Source organism: Patagioenas fasciata, chromosome 12, assembly GCF_037038585.1.
Source record: "Patagioenas fasciata isolate bPatFas1 chromosome 12, bPatFas1.hap1, whole genome shotgun sequence".
Taxonomy (NCBI): Eukaryota; Metazoa; Chordata; class Aves; order Columbiformes; family Columbidae; genus Patagioenas; species Patagioenas fasciata.
The window spans coordinates 9,911,719-9,932,645 of record NC_092531.1 but is presented as its reverse complement, the minus strand read 5'-3'; the positions used below and the strand labels follow the sequence as shown (position 1 = coordinate 9,932,645).

At 37.6% G+C, this 20,927-nt stretch overlaps 2 protein-coding genes across 7 annotated transcripts in view; both read right to left on the bottom strand.

Annotated features, from left to right (window-relative positions):
- Window positions 1-5,955, bottom strand: part of ICE2 (interactor of little elongation complex ELL subunit 2) — a 41,959-nt gene extending 36,004 nt beyond the window's left edge. The window contains exons 1-6 of one of the 3 annotated variants that reach the window (XM_071813821.1): window positions 5,849-5,914; window positions 5,497-5,611; window positions 4,820-4,924; window positions 1,923-2,190; window positions 1,244-1,363; window positions 235-369 (exon numbers count right to left, since the gene is read on the bottom strand). In XM_071813821.1, coding sequence (XP_071669922.1) covers window positions 235-369; window positions 1,244-1,363; window positions 1,923-2,129 — 462 coding nt within the window. In that variant the 5' untranslated portion in view covers window positions 2,130-2,190; window positions 4,820-4,924; window positions 5,497-5,611; window positions 5,849-5,914. Of the gene's footprint in view, window positions 1-234; window positions 370-1,243; window positions 1,364-1,922; window positions 2,191-4,819; window positions 4,925-5,496; window positions 5,612-5,848 lie in introns of all 3 variants that reach the window. The other 2 variants (XR_011741003.1, XM_065847258.2) reach the window with 2 other exon arrangements.
- A 7,982-nt stretch (window positions 5,956-13,937) lies between these two features.
- RORA (RAR related orphan receptor A) overlaps window positions 13,938-20,927 on the bottom strand; it is a 354,947-nt gene continuing 347,957 nt past the window's right edge. For all 4 annotated transcript variants that reach the window (XM_065847486.2, XM_071813823.1, XM_071813822.1 and 1 more), the window contains 2 exons: window positions 19,880-19,992; window positions 13,938-18,557 (listed from right to left, as the gene is read on the bottom strand). In XM_065847486.2, the coding sequence (XP_065703558.1) occupies window positions 18,393-18,557; window positions 19,880-19,992 (278 nt within the window). In that variant the 3' untranslated portion in view covers window positions 13,938-18,392. The remainder of the gene's footprint in view (window positions 18,558-19,879; window positions 19,993-20,927) is intronic.

The window sequence follows — 20,927 nt, the reverse complement described above, 5'->3', positions numbered from 1 at the left end:
TAGTGTTATATTAAAAATATACTCTGAATGCAATATTTTTATTGCAAAAATACAGTGAAGGGTGTTAATGGCCTTACCACCAAAATAATTTCATTAATGTTTTCATTAACAATTTTAATTATAACCCCTATTCCAAGCACGGAGTATTACTTCTAAAAAAAATCTGAACAATCCAGACGTAATTCTTCTTATTTGAAAACACCACCAAAATACTATGTATATGCAAGATATTACCATTACAAGAAGATTTTTTTCCAGCTTAAAGGTCAACTGTGTATGAAACTTTCCTCCCATGATACTCATGATCTCCTGGAGTGTGTAAAACTCAGGATACTTTTGCACATGTCCAATACAAGCACGTAATAATTCCTAGCATAAAAAGAAAATAATAGTTTATGCATTTTTATCTTTCATCAGATATTCACTGAAAAACATTTTTTCTGCAATTGCGAGTTTCATTTGCATATACTTTCTGTAAAGAATACAGTTATATTTGGCAGATTAGTGCTAACAGACTTGTGCAACTTTTCCAGTTAGAGATGCTATTTAAAAACTTAGAGATACCAGTACAACTCTATAATAATTAACTGGTATCAGAACTGAATGCTCTACTCTAGTAATGTTTTTGTAAAACAATGTGGCACTTACTAGAAAAGACTAAATTTTTAAAAAGAAGAATATAAGTAGCCCATCTCAACTAAGGCAAGACATTACGAGGAAAAAAAGCAAGAGCAAGTCTACCCAATGATGGGAAAATTTAACAAACCTGTATTCTGGAAATCTTTTCCTGAAATGTGTTATTAAACCAAGAATGATATATAAAGTCACATTCATTTTTGATTTTAGAATCAAAGTGGGTATTTAACACAGCATGAACTTGCAGATGATTATGATTACAGTCTGAGTAGCCTCTGATTAAACTGACTTTTTTACATGCTACTGTAGTGGAAAGCTTAACACCCTGTCCCGAATTTAAAGATGTCATTTACTTAATTGGTGACTCAGTCTTTGTACAGTATTTAATTCAATGACCTCACTATACTGTGTCTTATTGGCTACAATAAAATGTGGGCCAAGCCACACTGCACAGCATATGAGAAATGGCGACTTTTCACATCTCATCCCATCCTGGAATCAGCAGAAGTTTGGGGAATATCAGTCCCCATGAGCAGCGCCGACACATGTTAATCACAAATTGAATACGATTATTTAAGAAGAGATTTTACACAGTATTGGTAATTACCTCAGTATAACGTTGAGCATGTTCAGAGATGGCATCATAATCCTGGGCACAGCTTTTTGCAGCATTTTGGGCAAACTTCATAAATTCTGCAACTTCATTGTGTACCACTTCTTTCATTTGCTGGGGAAAGGAAAAAAAATATTATTATATTTTTTAAAGACAGAATGGAATCCTGTAGGTTAGGTAAGTAACCATCCAAATTTCCAGAGAGGTAGTACAGGTGATGGTATGAAGCAGGGCACAAATTCCATGTGCTGCTCAATTTGACAAGTCTTTGCCTATGTTCAGAGTTTGATTTAAGTAAAAACAAAACAAAACAAATCTTTGCAAGGTCTATTTCCTTAAAAAAAACCAACCAAACCAAATCAAAACAATAAAACACCACACCAACACAACACCACCCCCCAACAAAGAGCAAACATCTTTTGATCATACATTGTTGGTTTACAAAAATAAATGTTACAAGACATTGTTGGAGCAGATTTACATGACAGAGTGACAATGACATCCGAGCTCTGACTTCATAAGCAATTACATTTGAAGTAGTAACACTCACTGTTTACAGCGATTATATGATTCAGGATTCAACGAAAGTGAATTTAAAAACATTTTGAATACATCTTCCTCAACCTTCGGTAACAAAAAAAAAGTGTAACTCCTTCAATATGTGCACACTTACCAGATACATGAGTAATTCTCTCTCACTTACTGCATCAGCTTGACAATGGTTTACTCTTTTTGAGTACTTAGTCTTCAAATATAAGTACATTTTCTGCTCTTCTGCAGTCAAGCAAGAAGTAAACGGATAGGGGAGTCTAGGTTCTGGAAAACGATGATCGTCAGTTGTGTTTTTAACTTCCACCTCAACTGGATCTGCAGCCTGCATGCTACAAGTCTGTCTGTTTCCTGAAGACTCTGCCAAAGTCTCAGCTTTTTTTTTTGCCTCTCTGAAAGAAAAGTAATAAATAAAAGAACTTATACTTTGCATATAAACATCAGTATTTACCAGAATTAATAATGGCAGTCATGCAAGCCTAAACTTCAAATACAGCAAAATGTACTGTGAGATACTGTACTATTCCAATTCCTAGTCCATGTCATAGGAATGTTATTCTGAAACTTCACCTGGACAACGAGACTAACCCTTAGTACCACCAGCAGGTTTGCCACTGGTTTAAAGATGACAAAACAAACAAAAGTGTTGGGTTTGTTTGTTTGTTTGTTTGTTTTTTTAAACAAAGTAATGAATATATTGGTTTATAGACTCAATGTTGAGGTGACAAGCTAAATATGAAAATCTGATTCTTTGTTCTGGAAACACCCATTATTAATGAAAAGATAGAGAGTCTCAGCATTTTGTCATCCACTGATGGACGGTGTTCAGAAACATTTTGCAATCAGAAGGGTTTAACTTATGAGTCAAAGTTATGATAGTAAAGCAGAAAGACTAACCAAAAAACGCCCTTCCTTCACTGTAAATCATGTAAATTAAAACTACGTAATTGTAACAATAGAAATTCCAGATTTCGATGAAGAAATTCCCAAAAACAGAGCACAGCATTTAAGAGTTTTTCTTCTCTAAAAAAAGCCAAAAGAGCTGCCAAAAATTAGCCTAGGCTGAGGCAAGGGATGTAGCTGCTCTAGCAACAAAGAAGAAGTAACATTATTAGGCTGGTTCTTAAAGCAACTCCAGCATACAGAGGCTATCTCAGCTGTGCTCTGTTTAAAATAGCTGTTCTAAGAGAGAAAATGTTTAAGGTTAACAAAACGAACATTAACTGCTGATCTTGGAAAAAGCATATTTTTAAGATACAATTTCAGCAGTAGAAAACATCTCAAGTGTTATTCAAACCCAGCAGTATCACGTCCACAGTTCTTAATAATACTTCACAGCTGTCTCTCTGAATATGAAAATGTGTCCATCCTTGTGGCACAAACTGGCAAATTTAATTAAGCTGCAGCAGCGACAAGATGCTGACTCAGATATGCCAATGTAGGAACATCAAGGAATTCTAGCAGCTTAAATTGGCTATATTCAGCACTGAATTAAATGGCAGCACATCAAGATCATTTCAGTATGCAGCGCTGTCACAGTCTTCATCAGAGTGCAAACCAAAATAATCTGACAGAGCTTTTCTGTCCATATTTACAGTATTATACTTTATTTGAGCTGACGGCTTAAATTTTTCTTCTTCATTTTATCAGCAACCTGCCTTCACAGCTTCTATGGTGAGAGAACACACACTTCAGTAAATATCTATCAGAAACCCCAACACAAAAATTGACTAATTTCCTCCAGCTTTTACTTTCACATTTGCCTCAACAGGTTTCATTTATCTTCCTCTTGACTATGGCCACACAACCCAGCCCCATCAATTTCTGAATTTTTCTCACTGCAACCTCTCTTCTGGCTATAAACCCACTTCTACCATACAGAACTGAACACAATCCCACTCTTGAGTGCAGCCATGTCTACGTTAGAAACCCTTTTTCTACATCATCTAGAAGAATAATCCTACAGTAATATCCAGTGTAGCCAGTAGCAAGCTCTGAGGGCTGCGCTCACTTCTGCCAGTTCAAGGAAAGCTGCTCCAACAGAGAAAAACAAGAAAAACATCCTGCTAAAGATGTGTGATATTATAGAGAGTCATGTGATGTAGACTGGTATTCCCCACAAATACGTGTTCTCACAGTGTCAGAATCTCCCTTTACAACAAATTATTTCTCCACATGATTAACTCCCCACTTAGAGCACAGGAGCTACCTTGGTCTCTCATGCACATCCATCATGAGACACTTGTACCTCCCTACCAGCTTAACAACTTCATACAAAAAACAACAGCATAAGTACAGTCCTCTAACTTCTGATATCCACCAGCATGAGCTACGCGTTCCAGTACACGAAGCAAATGTTGTTTCTATTTCCTCAACTTAAGAAAACAAAAAAAGACATCAAAACCACACAACCAATACTACCTGTACCACCCATCTTCACATAATTTCACTTCCCATTCTTCAGCTAACACTCTATACATTTTCTTCATTACTTGAGCAATTAATTGCAGTTCCACTGCACCTAAGACACAGTTGGATATCCATAAAGAGTGCTGGCTATTTCAAAAAGATACAAGTAAAACACATTTCAATGTACACTATCATCAGCCATCTACAAAGTGAGAAGACATAGGCAGCAAGACAGTAATTCTAAAAAAATCTGGTTCATGGATTACAGATCTTAATGTGGCCAGTTACGAGTGTGGGTCAAACTTAATCCCTCTTTGGTACATAAGAGAAAGCAAAAAACCAGTGTTACCCCCAAAAATAACAAAATCCCCATCCTCAGACCCCCAAAATACCAGCCCACCCCTCAAAAGACACGCAAGCCCAGAGGTCCCAACCTAGACTCTTCTGGCCTTCTGAGGTTCCACAACAGGTAAAGTACAGACCAGCTACTGGACCAAGTCAGTAATAAATGCTTGCAAACCAGAAAACATGCAGCTTTCCCCATAACAATAATGGTATGGCATCAGTAGCACGACGACAAACAGTAAAATATTATAAGATAACAGAATATACCTGTTTGATAAATGCCATAGTTCACAGATGTTTGGAGCCAATGAATATTTTTCATAGATTTCATGTGAGAAAAATACTTCACTGCCATTTTTTGGTGAAATATCCCTGATAATAAAACAAAACAAAACAAGAACATTACAATACACAAAAAAATTAAAGGCCACATCTGCCTCTAACAAACAAAGAGAAGTATTATGTATTTAAACACAAACAAAAAGAAGGCCATTTACACAGTGTTTCCACACTCCCTCTTCATGGAAGTTACATATATATTAATTCCCTATTGGCTTCCAGTAGTAAAATAGATGTGTTAATTGCAGCCAAAAATAACAATTAATACATGGTCTAAGTTCTAGATATGGTGAGATAAATTCTGATGGAGTCACACGCTTTCAGGAGTTTATTAACCAAACCCAAACATCGGGTTGAACTCACTGGTATCTTGAGAAAAAAATCCCTAATTTTGTTATTTTATTTTCCAGGAGACATTTTGTTTTCCACACAGATGTTATGCTCTAAACTGCTCTCTTAAAAAAAAAAAAAAAAAAATTAATCAATACAGCCCTTCCAGTGAACAGCGTTTATACAATGCCAGTTTTACCAAACTATTTTGAAAGGTATGAAGAAAGACTCATCTCTGTCTTCCTCACAAATAAACTAATTCAAAACCAACTCACCTCTCTAGGCTTAATAAGCCGAATTACTTCTCTGGAGGGCTTTTCGTATTCAAAACAAGAACAACATCACTGCCCCAAATCCATATCGTGGGCGTGCGTTACTTGTTCCTCATTTCTGAACACAAACATATCATCACCCCCTCCCTCACTCCCTCCTCTCAGAGAACAACCAAAAGTGGAGCTACCCCCGTCCCCCCCTGCGGCGGGCTGGGCCGGCGGGAGCGGGAACCCGGGCCCGCCCCGCTCCCCCCGGGCGCATGCGGGCCGGGCAGCGCGGAGCGAGGGGGCATCTTCCCGCCCCCGCACCTCAGGCGGGTGTCGCTGGGTGGGGGGCGCAGAAAAATGCGCTCACCATCTCAGCAGCTGCGCTTCGTCCGCCATCTTGACGGACTCCTCGGGCAAGCGGGTTTGCCGGCTCCTCGTCTCCCTGCGGCCTGAGCCTACCTCGCGGCGCTGGCCAATCAGCGTAGCAGAGCGCCGGGCGCGCGGTGTCAGGTGTTCTGAGCCAGCCAATGGGAACGGGGTTTGCCTCGCTGCTGGGGGGCTGCGGCGGCCATCTTGTGGCAGCGGGCCGTGCTACTCGCCGGGTGTTCGCCGCCGCTGAGGCCGGTGCGGCAGCTGGCCCAGGCTGCCTCGCCGGGGGATGGAACGTGCCCAAGGCCTCTCCGCACTGTGGGCTCCGCTCCGACCCTACGTTCTTCAGTAAGGTGTGGCCCTCACCATGTGTTGGGTGCCTCGAGTGGCAGTTCCTGCTCTGGGTGTGCAGAGGTGGCCGGGCCGGGCTCTGCCGTGTGGCTTGTCCCTGAGTGGGGTTGGGGCCATATGGGAGAGGGCTGAGGCGCCCTGCGGAGGTTGCTGCATTTATCAGCTTCTCGGTTTGCAGTTTCCCTGGTTCACTTCCACACGTGTTAACATGAGGGCCGAGCCACAAACCCTTTTTCTGATGATCATGCTTTCCAGTGTGGTAAAATGTGGAATCCAAATATTCTTGGTACCTGTAGGTCTAGGTGATGGGAACTGATCAGCTTGTGGTGTTATAAGAAAACATCCCCTTCACAGCTCTAAAGATGGAGAAATGAAGAGGCAAGTGTGGACTGTGGCACGAAACAAAACATTCATAGCACCTCGTCCTGTGGCTAAAACTGGGCACTGTACACAACTGCATAAAAATACTGAGATGATTCAGAATTATCTCCAAACCTACCAACAAAGGAGTCTCTTTAGCTTGCTTGCAGATCAGTTTTAAGGACATTGTTTAATTTTAATTCTGCCCTTTTTTAGTTGATTTATCTCAGAGAAGTGGAAAGGTTTCCGTGTCCCTACTGGATCCATCCAGTGTCCAGCCCTGGACATAGCTTTGTAAGGAGTAGTACTTCAAAACCCAGGTATGATAAGTTACCCAGCCAAATAAGTTGAAAAATTACATCAGATAAGTTTGCATCTCTCTAAAACCTTCAGTGTCTTTTTTTTTTTTTTTTTTTTAAATGGTGCTACTTCTTAAATGTGATCATTCTACTTCCATGACATAAATATGAATATCAGGAAACACGTTTCACGGTGAGGGTGACTGAGCACTGGCACGGGCTGCCTATGGGAGGTTGTGGAGCTTCCATCCTTGGAGATACTCAAAAGCTGTGTGGACATGGCCCCAGGCAGCCAGCTCTTGGTGTCCCTGTTTGTGGCCTCTTGAGGTCCCTGCTGACCTCAACCATTCTGTGAAGTAGTTGGGAGTCAAAAGCACCACCTCCTAACTTAGAGTTTAGCTTTCCTTATGGGTGGGCATGGGAGTCCTCTGTTTGTCTCTTGCTTCAGAAAAATGCCTGCATTTTATATTGAACATACATAATTGTTGCCTAACCTAGATCTTGGTGGTTAGAAACTCCCGCGAGTGGAAAGATTGAGCAGGAATCAGGTCCTGAGAATGAGAAAATTGAATCTGGCTTTTCAGTGTCAAAGACCGCTTTAGTCATGGAGCTGCTGTAGAACAAATGGCACTACTTAGTGCCACAGTTCTAAGAAAGTGATCAATTTCACTACTTTTTTTGTAGGCTTGATCGGTATAAGAAGGCTGCTTCCAGAGATAGTGCTTCAAAGATGAATGCTAATACCTATTTCTGGATCAAAGGCATATGAATACTGAGCTGTGAAAGCTCTGTCAAGGCTGAGGCATTTCTGGGTAGGTGCGGAAGAAGAATTTTACTGAAGTCTCAAGACCAAGTGTGCTGCTGACATTCAGGTGCTCCCAAAGTTAGCACAGCAGAAGGGAATTGCAACTTTGATTCCTAAATTTTATTAAAACCTAAATTTTGATACCCAAGTCTTCATGTAGATCTAGCCCAAAACACTGTTTCCAAAGTCAGTGGGAAGGCCTTAAGCCAGATTTCTTGCATCTTGCACTTCGTACAGTGAACTGTGATTTCGAACAAGAAGACACCTTCAAGGAGAGGGAAGCTAGACTAACCCTTATTAATTCTGAGGAGGTTTAGAGCCCTTGTTGGCCAAAAGGGGAGCTTAAAATGTGCTCAGGAGTCTTATTGTTTCCTTGCTGCCAAACATTACGTCATCTGTGTGCTAAACAGTTCTGATATATGTGCTTAGAAGCACAGCCTAATTTTGTAACCGTGCATTCTTTAAGAAATAAACCTAATAAACCACCATTCAGAAAAACAAATGATGCTACTGACAAAAAATTAAGACAGATTTTTCCATTAGAAGCTGAAGTTTTATTACAGGATAACAGTACATAAAGCACATCTAAAATCGATGTGTTCAATGCACTTAATAAAGGTAATGTAATATTAAAGGTACAGTTTCTAAGTACAATATAACAACATTCATATTAGAATGAAAATTGGAGTATTTAAAAGACAACATTAAATCTCTTATTTTTACAGTCATATTTACAAAATGAATCAAAATACTTTTTTCGGGACTGAGTAAAATAACAAACTTGAATATAAGCAGGCTATTGTAAGAGTGAGTTTGAAAGGTTCATGAAAGTGAAAAGTTAAGTGACTGGGTAAAGATCATTAGCAAAGGTTTAGTACAATACCACTTTAGTATTCCTCTTGATGGCTTACATTTTATTGTGGCTAGAAAAGGAATTTATACATACTGTACACATAACAGCGTATATTTACATGTACAGTATAATTGCATTTAAACTTGTGTGTATTTACAGAAATTTGAGCGTATCACTCAGCGAGGTTTTTGAAGTCAATGTGCTTAATTTTCAAACTGGTGTGTATTTGTAATCAGCATTTATTCTGGTCTTGTTATGTGGAACATTTAGTAAACAGGGAGAATATATATTAACCAAATGGTTTTGCATAAAATGATCAAACTATTAAAATTAAAACAATAGAGAGAACGTGTTCCTAGCATGTGTAGGTTAGTACATACAAATTTAAGAGCAAGTCTTCTTCTGTTTGCAAGTATCAAAAGGTGACTGAAATCAGCAAGGGAAAACAAAATTGTCATGGCTTATATTTAAATAAGATTGTAGCTTCAAGAGGTTTTTATAATTGTCCTGATAGTGTCTGCAATTAAACATTCCACTTATGAAAATATACCCACGGTGCAGTAAAGTTTGTATTTATTTTTAGGACAACAGTATGTTTGCTGTTTAAAAAAAATTATTTATATATATATATTCCTTGGATTGAGGGTATAAAAGCAGTGCATGGAAGCCAAGAATCATGGCTTTAAAATTCACTACCTTCTATTATCAAAAAGTGCAGTAAACAGAAACATTGTATTTAATAAATTGCTCAAAAATCTTTGCTAAAGATCTTATAAATTCAGTAATATTACAGAAAAATTCTAATAAATATTTAAAAGGTTAATTACCTCCTTAGTTAGATATTTGATATCCATCAGTTTTTAAGAATTAACACGAAAACAAGATCTAGAATGAAAGGAGTAGGGGACAGGAATACCTTTAAGGGTACATGACTACGTAAATTAAGGTATACATAAAAAATAAAAACAAAACCCCCAGACCTGACAAAACATTGCAAATTCCACTTCTTGATTAATTTTAGTTGCTAATGACTGTCCTTGGATATGTATGCATGACTTAGAAAGCATGTCCAAGGACTGAATTTAGCCATCCATCTACCATGGAAGATTTACAGAAAATTCCTATTTACAGTAACTGTAGTTAAGTGTGTAGGCATGGCCTCGGAACAGCCGCAGTTTGCGTGTGTACAGCTCCTGTTTGAAGTGAAGAGGGAGGAAGGCACCCAGCAGAATAACATCGATAAAGATCAGATGCAACAACAGGACAGAACTCTCCCAACAAGCCAAATAACCACCTCCCTTTCAGACGGACAGCATATTGTAATTTATACTGGCAGATTAGATGTTTCTCTCTTTTTTTTATACAATACAGGCAGACTGCTTTAGTAATCAAAAGGATAACAAGCTGGACAGAATATTTTTAATAACGTTAAAAATTAATAATGTTAATAATGTAGAAAAAAATTCTACATTTGATATCAAGTATCTGTACCGGTGAAGTAATTTTCTCCCTATTAAATATACTATAGAATAATTTATATAATGACACTATGCATTTAAAGAGAAAACCATGTCCCAAATCTTGTACTCTGATACAGGTACTTGTTGGGCATATGTTGGTGTGTATATATATATATATACACAAATATATATATATATTTATATATAGTTATACTCAGTGAAATTAACAAGACCCAAAGGTGGCATTGTCTAGGAATAAAAGGGGTTTGTTTGCTTTTGTTCACAAAAGTAACTTATCTAGCACCACACATCAGAAAAACACAAAAATAGCACACTCTAGTTCTAAACAGCTATGTCTAAAATAGATTATATAGTAAAACAGATATTATACAGCATAATGTGGTATTTGATAAACAGATAAATATTTGCACTGTGTAGGCTGTTTATAGTATAACTTTATCTATACAGAATGAAAGCAAAAAGTTAACTGTATAGAGGTGAGCAGAACAACATTAAATATTATGACTCCAAAGCTGAGACAAAGTTAGAGTTGAAAGAATAGAGCAAGATAAAATGTTTACAGGCCATTACAAGTCCTTAAATTAGTAGTAAAATAAGGAATCAGTTGCTCAAGTTTAAGAAAGCAGTAAACAAGAGGTTGCATTTACATGCAGATGTCTAAAACTTGTATTTCTTTTAAATCTATGCACAAAAAGTCATTTGTTTTTATTGCTTGACATTCAGTTATGGCTAGAGTATTTTTAACCTTTTTTTTTGTACTTTGGAAACAAGAATATTGTTAAAGGTGCCATAAAAATGGACAACATTGAAAACAGTTTGCAAATAAACCACCTAACACTGCAGTTCTTTATACATTTTAAAAAGCCTTGTCTGGGGTTTGTCATATGTTAAATATATTTAATCTGGGAAAATACATTGTAGCTTGAAGCCTCCCATTGGCCCAAACATCCAATACAAAAACACATCTCCAGAAAAGGAGCAGGCAGACAATACAGTTACATAGAAAGAAGCAGCCAGTTAATGTCCTAACAGTTCAAATATTCACCACTGTTCTGTAACTTGTTTCTAAATCGATGTAGAAATGAGGAACATTTTGGATTTAGAAAGGTGTACAGTACGTATGCCGTTTTGTGAAATAAAATTCACTGTATTGCTTATGAATTCTCTGCATTAGATATAGATAGCATTACAGATTGCAAGTTCCTGTAAAGTTTGTGCATCTACATTTAAGACTTTGTGGGGTAATTTAGGGTAGTGTTTCTCAAACTGAAAGTCACAACCATTTGAAAGTTGTCAAAGTGTTTAGATTATCAAACTATCAAAACACTATGTCAGGCAAAGGTAGCTTGGTTCTAGGCGAAGTGTAGCAGCCAGGTTCTCCACCACGGAGCGTGTCCCACTCCCAGGATGTGGCTCAGCACCTGCAGTGCAGAGGAGCTGAAGGGCTGGCTTTTGCCTGCAGGCATTTGCAGCAGCCGCTGCTTTACCAAGTACTACCTGCAGCTTGGTTGTTTAGTTTGGAAATGCTGCTTCGCACTCCCTGCCCCAGAAAAATTAAGTTCATTCTAACACAGAGTGCCCTATGAAGAAATACAGCCTAGTGGGATTGTGCTTTCAGAAAGCTTGAGAAACACTGACTTAAAGGAAAGCAAGTTTACAAAGGACATAGGAACGCTGAAAACATGCAGATGTTAACAAAAAGATGTGATGTCACACATCAAGTTGAACAACTTGATTGTGAAGTTCAGCTTGAAATAGTAATGAGATTGAGGGAAGACATACAAGTGAATATTGTGGCAGAAGAGATGAACCTATGAGTGTTGATGTGAAGCCTTTATCACGTTTTGTTTCTTATTTGGATAGCCTACTTATTGCTATAAAGTTATTGCTATATTCTACCAATGATAAAGGCAAGGAAAAAAAAAAGCTAACCAGCAACTTTACATATGAAAAAGGTAGAATACAGCTTTTGATGTTAAAATTCTATTTAGTACCTGAATAAAGTTCCGAAGTCTATATATTTTCCTAAATGTTACGTATTTTTCCCCTCAAGTCCAGTGACTTAGCATTATTTAGCGAGCTATTATCACAGTACAAGGATTAAAGCACATACTGCAATGATTTTTAAATAAATACTCATTTAAATTTTAAAACTTCTGCTGTTATATTTGGTATCCATATGCATTTGCCCTCATTTCTACCAGATGAGTTACTGACAAGAATATTTAAGCATAAAGAAAATAGGCTAATATTCAAATATGTTCATGGATGAAACTTTTAAAGTAATAAATATTAGTATTCATAGTGAAAAAATAATTCTAATAGTCGTATTTCTCCAGCTAAGGAAAATAAAGACATTTCTTCTGTGCAATCTGAGTCAGCAAGCACAGGTAGAATTTCATATACTGAATACTCAAGGGAAAATTGCTTATTATTTTTGGATATTGGATAATAAATGCTGTTTTTGACATATTAATAAGTTTATCTACATTGGGGAGCTTAGGAATCTGTAGAGAAAAAAAAATATGTATTGTTTGCATGCACAGCTTATACTGTGCAACATGTTTCGTTCATTAAGTACAGACTGGGGAAGGTGTATGCCAATCCAAAAATAGATATTGTAATGTTTGGATCACCCCACTACTTCTTAGTTTAAACTTCTTATAGTTTGTACATATTAACAGTATGTTTAATTAATAGGCAAGTATGTAAAGAATAGGTTCCATTGTGAATCAGCAATAGGAATTCTACTGAAAACGGCAGAACACAAACTGCTCAAGAGGTCATACTTGCAAAGCAGTTTTCTGCCTCAGAAGGCCCTTCCAAGCTAAATTTGACTGTCAGGTTGTAAAACTGTAAGAAAGGTTTCCCTGTTTATTAAGGAACCTAAAGTAAACAACTGGAAGCCATATACCCAGTGAAAAAACCCTCAATAACCTAAGGAGCTGGAGAACCGATGCTTTTTGCTAGAACACAGATAGAGAAATTCACTCTCTTCCAATCTTAACCAAAGTCTTGAAATCTTGCTGACTTTGTTTGTTGTTGCTTATCTGCTTTTCTACTTGCATTTTCAAAGGAATGTTAAGCCATAAGACAAGGCTAATTGGGACAGGCTTCCAGAATCCTACAGTTTGGCACTTGGAGACTTCCTAGACATTGCTGGTTTTTGGTGCCATTGCTGCATTTGATGTACTAGATATAAAAATGCCTCAGTGCTTCTTTCCAGTCAGGTGTTTTGCTTTACCGTGAAGCATGTGCAACAATAACAGACAACGTGTGAAGCGTTGTTCTTGTATTCCTGCAGATTTGTATTCCTTTCTATGTGACTTTATTGCTGAAACCTAATCATTACCTTTTCATTCTTACTGTACTATCATAAACTGATTTGTTTTCTTTGACAATTATTTGAACACTGAAAACCCATTTGCTATTTCAAACTACTGAAATTCAGCTGGAAAAATAGTCCTATCATTACAAAAATGTCCAGAAAGTATTGAAATTAATTTCAGTCATTTATTTAATGGGTCAGCATTAATTTATTTTCTAAAATATCATTGCAAAACTTTTGCACTGTTTGGAGGACTTTGAACAAAATAAAGACCAAAGAGCAGCTCTACTGCAAAACTGAGTAAGAGAATGAGGCACACATAGAGCATTTAGTTAAAAAAAATATCCAGTTTTCTTGTGCCTGGGGGAGGGGAGGAAGGGAAGAAATACTAGCATATTTTCTAAAAAGTAATTTGTTCCACCAGTAGTACTGGCCACCCTGTTGAAGAGTTTTAGAAGATCCCTGAGCATGTTAGTTTCTGACTCTTAACCCCAGCTCCAAACTGATAGGGCTTCTGTTGTTGATAACGAGATGGATTGTCATTCACAGTTAAGTCAATCATAAGGTGCTTATCTATTTACCCTTTTTTTCACGAATCAGCACAAAGAACTGTCAGAAAATAACTTTTATTTTTCTCTTTTAAATAATAAAAGGGCACAAAATTTAAACAATCAATGTTTTGTGACAGTGGTTTAGGATTATTATCTGGCTGCCCCTCAACAACAGACAAGTGATTCGATCGACATTCCTTAGCAAAAGGAAAAGAAAAAAAAAAAAAAGGCAAAAAAAAAAAAAAAAAGGAGAAAAATCCTGTACAAATATGTATTTTTCCCTGAGGGATCAAGGTTACACCCGCAAGTGCTCTATGTACATATTGCACTGTAGAGGAATGAAGAACATGTGCAAAAAAAGCAACAATGATTGAAGCTTACTAATCAAACCTTTTAATCATGACTGCTACGTCATCTTGCATTTTGGAATGTCGGAACACAGCTATTCCTTTAATCTAAAATGTAAAAAACAAACAAAAAGACAGAAAAAGAAAAACACACCTCTACTATGGCACATTCAATGAAATAAAAAGTTTTCCAAAGACAAATAGACAAATTCCATCAAGAAAATAATACAAAGTTCGTTCATTTGTGGGTTTTTTTTGTTTTTTAGAAAAATTACATTACTTTCTTTCATTGTTTCACATTACAAAATTTTTTTAATGTTTACACAAATCACATTTTATTGCAGGAATATTTCAAGTGCCATCAAACATTTATAGAAGGGTTAAAAAAATAGAAGTCTCTCTAAAGTGGTCCAGACAAGGCTTTGTATAGAATAAATCTTTTTCCACCTTCTATTTTTGACTTAAGTATTTAGAAGACATTTTCTTTATTCCACTGACACTTAACAGCCTAGAAGCAGCCACTCACACGTACCCACGCACATATTCCTGTGCACACACAAATGTACTCTCTCACACACAGACACACACGTGCACATACACACACAGATATCTTTGTATCCATACTAAGATAGATAAGCCTTAATAAAGAACAACCAAACTTAAAAACAGCCTCCCTTTTCACCTAATCCCATAGTTTTAAAAACATCAAACAATGCTGGAGATGTTGAATTATATTATGGTGGTTCAAATGACAATATAGTATTGTGTGTCTTTCTTAGAAAGCCAGCATCTCTGTGGGTAGACATAACGCCCAATGAAAATGTCTTTGCAGACATTAAGGAGCAGATAATTCAAAACCAATGTATTATTCCTTTATCTTCAGCTGTCCTCATGTTTTTGTTTGTAGTGAACTGGGCAGATTATGAAAATACTTCTGTGTATATATTCATTGAGCCAAATCTGTTTTTTAACTGAATATTGGGTTGATATCTGATACTAGGCCATAGTCCCAAAGGTTCTGCACAGTGCATTTCATCTGCTGTGTTGGGTTCTTACACGGCCAGCGCTGTGACCAGCCACTCCGCATTATTCTACGTCCCCTTTCATTAACTCCTCCTTGACAACAGAAGTTTTATCGGTACATCTGCCGTGCTGTATCCCTTTTTTTCTCCCCTCTCTATGAAGAGCAAAACAACAATCATACTCTAAGTGGCTGTTAACTGTGTTCAGGAGAGCAGAGTTACTTGGGGTACGTATACACAGCTTTATTTAACAAGGTGCCAGTACGCAGGAGCTCCCGCAGACAAAAATGACAGCACTTTGTGGCCTGGAAGATCACATCGCAAGCTGTTCTCAGATGCAAAGGGCTTTCAGCTAAGGCCCTATCTGGAACCTTTTTATGGTTATGTATTTTATTAGTAAATGCTCCAAAAATCTCTGTTGTCAATGGCTTATAGATGTGAATATGCTGAACTAGATACCAAACAAAACCATTGGCACCTAGATGCCTGGCAAAATACTAATATTCATCAGGAAAAGGTAAGAAAAGGACCTGACTGAAAATTAATCCCCAAATAATTTTGCCTGGTAGTCTACTTATTGTCAGAAGTAGGAGTTGTATCTCACTTTCTAAGCAAGTAGAGGTCTTACTTCATTATTCATTAGTTGACACTGAAATTAAGTTTAGTTGATCTTTACAGCACTAGCACCTAAGGCTGGTCACATTCAGAAAACATTTGTTAGTTAAAAGGGTTGCTTTAAAAATAGGAACATACATTAGGATGAAAGTACCATATTGTGCCAGTTACTCCAATAAGGTAAACAATGATTCTAGGAAAGATGTTTCAGTGAGACTGAAGAGAGCATGTGCTGAGCTGTGAGCTGGCTCTTTGGGAGCAGGCAGGATGGAGCAGTACAAGGAGGGCTCTGGGGACTTTTTCCAAAAGCCCTCTCCTGCCTCCCTCCTGTGCTCACGGAGGTGCAGTGTTCCCTTCCCGCACTCTGGGGGCACATGGCTTTGAAGGGGGAACACATCATAATCCTCTCTCCCTCCTTTCAACCCACGGACATGAGCGATGGCTACAAGCTTTCTGGTTGCAGTAGACTACAATTTTTAATAGGTGTCATAGCTAGATGTCTCAGCTTGACCCCAAAGGAAACATGGTCAAATTGTAATATGTCTATTTTGCTTGTAATAACCCAGTGACATAATTCTCCTTTCTAAAACAGCTGGGTTTCAGTGTACTTCGGTTACTATTCAACAACCATAATATCTGTAAGAGGTTGTTTATCCTTCAAAATTAAAACATTTTTCTTTTTTAACTTCCCTGGATTTTTCTGATGTAGTTTATTAGAAACTTCGTTGTGTAGGCCTAAAAGGTATCCAGTTATAGATCCTCATCTCATCCAAACCAGTTATGCACCTCTGGCTCAAACAGCCACAGTTTACTTTGTGATGTTGTTTATTGTGAATCTGCTTCCTTCGGAACTAGGTTTACTTGCGAAATTTGCTTAGAGACAGGATTCTTCCTAAAGGGAATCATAATTAATAATAATACAGACTGCAGGATTCGGCTTATTGGTTGGTCATGCAATACGGAAATCACAATTTCAGAATTACAGAACGCAGCTTTATGATATTCATGATTTTCAGGCATTAGACACAGTACAAAACAATGATTTTTAGCAACAGTGTGCTTTGACTTTGTTATTCTGTACTCTTCTGAAAAACCTTAAAGTGCATCTTTTTAAATAAGGAGAGCAATGGATTTTTTTGTTCAGCTACCTGAAATTGAACTGCTGGATGCTGGAAGAACATGGGTGTCTCATCTCACTGAAGTCAAAGACTTCAAAGAGTACAAAGTTTGGAGTTTGAAGGCATTGTTTACGATATGGAGTACAAAAGTATGTAATATGATGTATAAAAATTACTTTTCCACATACATGTCAGACACACATACTTTTACTGTAGATACAGACTTGAGTAAATACCTTCAAACCTGAATTTACAGTTGGCAGAAATACACTATATTTAATGGCCTGATTCTCAAGGATGCTGTGTTACTCATTTGTGAGTGATCCGTAATTACCTAAACACTTTGACCACAGAGCCTCAGCATCTTTGAAAATGAGGCTTTTGACTTGCGCACCTAAAGCTGAATTTAGGCATGTAATTTTAAACATCCAGGTTTGAAAGATTTGAAAACAAAAGTACCTTTGAAATTAACAGCTGAAAAGCTGTTTTTAATTTAGAAAATTTTCATTATTTTCAACTCTTCAGAAAAATCTGTGTAACCATTTCAGGATATGACCAGCCTCTCTTTAAAAGTAACATGGAAAACAGCAGCATAAATACCTCCCAATGTATCAGTACCTGCCAAACCTTTTTCAGTTAAACTTGAATTTCTGGTGCACATGCAACACAACAATGAACACGCTAGCATTTAATTTAAAGAAAAAGGTGCAAAATGAAAGTGCCTTATCAATTCAACAAGAAAAGCTATACCAGTAACTACATTTTATATTAATTAAAACAATATATAAACAATATCTCTTTTGCTATATATAGTCTTCATGCCCATTTACCCTGTAATATATTATAATGCTATTGTTGCTATTGCTATGGACCCTTTTCATGCCATTCTGTCTACTGGCAAACAGTGGTAGGTGAAAAAAATCGTCCTTCATGAAACAATGAGCAAGTTGTGCAAACTGATACCGAAATCTCTGCAATGCACACCAGTCGCTGATTACTAGGTGGACTCTCTGTTCTGATCAACAAATTGACTGTTCTGTCAAAAGTCTGGGCAGTGAACTACACGAGAAAACAACCTTCGGACATTAGTACCCTCAGTCTGTGTAAACAGAGGTCAGGGATTGAGAAGTTGAGACAGAAAAAGGGTCCATATTTGTAGGCATAATGGAAATCATATGCATGAGAAAAACAAGTTCAACTTTGTTTCATTGTTTCCCATCCTTCGCCTGACCCCGACTGCCAAGAGATGTGCAGTGTGTTGGCTCCCTAGGTCTGTGCAGGGCCATATAAAGTGTCTTGGTGTTCTTTCATTTTTTTTTTCCTTTTTTTTTCTTTTTTTCTAGTTTTTCTTTTCCTTTCTTTTGTCTTAATGTTTGTACTTCGGACATTCTAGAAGTGCTTAGGTGATACGTTTACCCATCAATTTGCATCGCTGGCTCAAATTCTGAAGTGAACAACTCCTTGTAAAGCGGAGGAAAATGAAGTCGTACAATGTCTGGGTATATTGCTTTAAATGCCATAAGCTTTTCTGTATGTCGTCCACACAGTGCTCTTAAAGTAGACACTTTGCATATTAACTGTAAAAAAATGAGCAAAAGTCATACAATCACATATACGGAACCAGGCCCCCCAGTATTGCTCTTAGGATTAAAGCTCTCTCGCTTTTGAGTTCACATTGTTTACCTTAACAGTGACATTTCAGATGTGTAGTCACAGATGTTTGACATGTTAGATAAAGAAAAAAAAGCCACTAAAAAGCTACCTAACTAATGGATTAATGGTATTTATGCAATATTTTCTTTACGTTCCCAGGAAAATGTATCATTAGGTTTCCACACCTGCCTACCAAGCACTGGATTGAGAGAGAAGTATTTCATGGTTGGATCTCCTTCCATGCATCCATTCTCTTGGAAGAAGGCAGTCCTGACTACTTCTAAATCCCCTGTGAGTATTATGGAGGGAACTGGCAATGCAATAGATTAGACTGTCTTAATTTATGCCAAATAAGGTGAAAAGGAACAGACCAGAAAAGTCTGTACTTCAAAAACACCAGTAGGATACTCCCTGAACTTGCTGAGTAATTTGTATCAAAGCACATGGAAGAAACTTTCTTCCAACAAAGGTATCCAGAGTAGATTCTGGGAAAAAAAAAAATGTGTGAGCTGGGATTTGAAATGAGGACAATCTGTGAAGTCTGGCTGGACTATCCTGCTCCTCTTGGAATTAATTCTGTGGTGTGAAACTAAGGATGAACTTTCCAGCCATGTAGAGTTCTAAAAGGAAGTACATCTGCAAGGAAGTGCTTATCCTTCCCCACTTTTTCAGATTTTTTTAACATCACACCACTTTTCCATTTTTTAAATATTACCTGAAGATACTTTAGATTAGCATAATAGTATTTAAGAACTCTTTTCTCTTCCCTAGGCGTGGGTATTTGGAAGAACTAGTGAGAAAAAAGGCTGTGTGTGGACCTTCTCATGGAAGACTGAAAAAACAAGCTTATTTTGGGAACTGCATGTTATTACAACTTAATTGTCATGCAGGCGGAGATTGCATGAGGATTATAGCATGCAGGTTGTAGAACTGAAATGGTATTTTGCGTGGCAGAAATGTAGTGTAGGAGAAATAGCATACAAACCTTCATCGCTTTTAAATGAAGTTCAACATTAAAGTACTTCTTTTCAGACCGTTATCAACCTTATGCCCTAGTGGTTTATCATCATTTCACCTCTTCTAGTTTTTAGTATAAACTTTCAGCTAATTTTGAACAAGGTGCTTAGAATTCTGGGTTTATAAATAACAAATTAACTGTGTAAAAGCTTTTACACCATAATTAGGAGAGCGTTTGTAAGAACGCTTACTTTCCCAGTCACGTGACATGGCATGCTGTGATTCTTACCTTTGTTAGAATTCCATCTTCTCGGTGATTCTTCTGTAGGACGTGCTGAAGTGCTAGCTGGATCTTCTGTTGGAGTTTTTCAATTTTTACTTTCTCCTGAAGCCATGAGCGATCTAAATATAAATGGAGTCAAAACCTATAGTACAGCCCGCATCAGTTACAGTGCACCAGGAAGTATTAAGTCTGTTACAGATTCATCTTTCTTGTTTGCAGCCTTCCTTCCTTACATACTTTCATATAGAAAAAGAGTTTCAAAATTAATAGATTTTGGAGTATATTTATTACGTGCATTTAAAATTACTTTTATAAATCCCTTAATTAGAAGAATGCAGCATCTCTGAGTAAGATGTATTAATCATTTGCTGACAAGGTCTGTAAATGCATGGTATTTACAAAATGAAGCTAGCAACCTTTTAGTTGGAAATGAATAGATCACATAATGAACAAGTAGTTGGAGTGGATCTTCTTGCTAAGATCTACAGTGACCTACAGAAAAATCAGAAGCAAATATTCAGCTTTGAAAAAAAATGCTCCTAAACTTCCTAGCAGAGAAGCATTAGCTGCTGCATCCTCTTTGCGGCAGAGCTGTGGGATTCTGTGGCTTATATCCTAGGACACAGGGCTACTGTACTTCCAATCTGGCAAACAGCATGAGAATGTATTTACTGTATCTCAGTAAACCCACTGCTGCTCACAGACTCGTCCACCACCACTCAGTCCACTGCGCTGCAGTCTAAAAACAGAGTGTTTATTTCCTTGGGTGTTACGCCAGACACAGACTAACTTTCTGCTCTGGTGTCTTGTTTCACCCAACCCAATAAGCCTTCCCAGAACCTGGAGAACTCTGTGTATCTACTTGAGATTATTATTTTAGTCATGGTATGGCAGGCCCAGGCTGACTCCTGGGGTGACTTGAATGTCTGGCATCACACCCAGTTTCACTATGGAGACAGATAGCTAAGCTCCCTCAGTACCGTTGTACCACCCTAACATGGCAACCCTGCTTAACAGAGCTGAGGGGACATGGGGAGCATTCTGTGACGTGCTC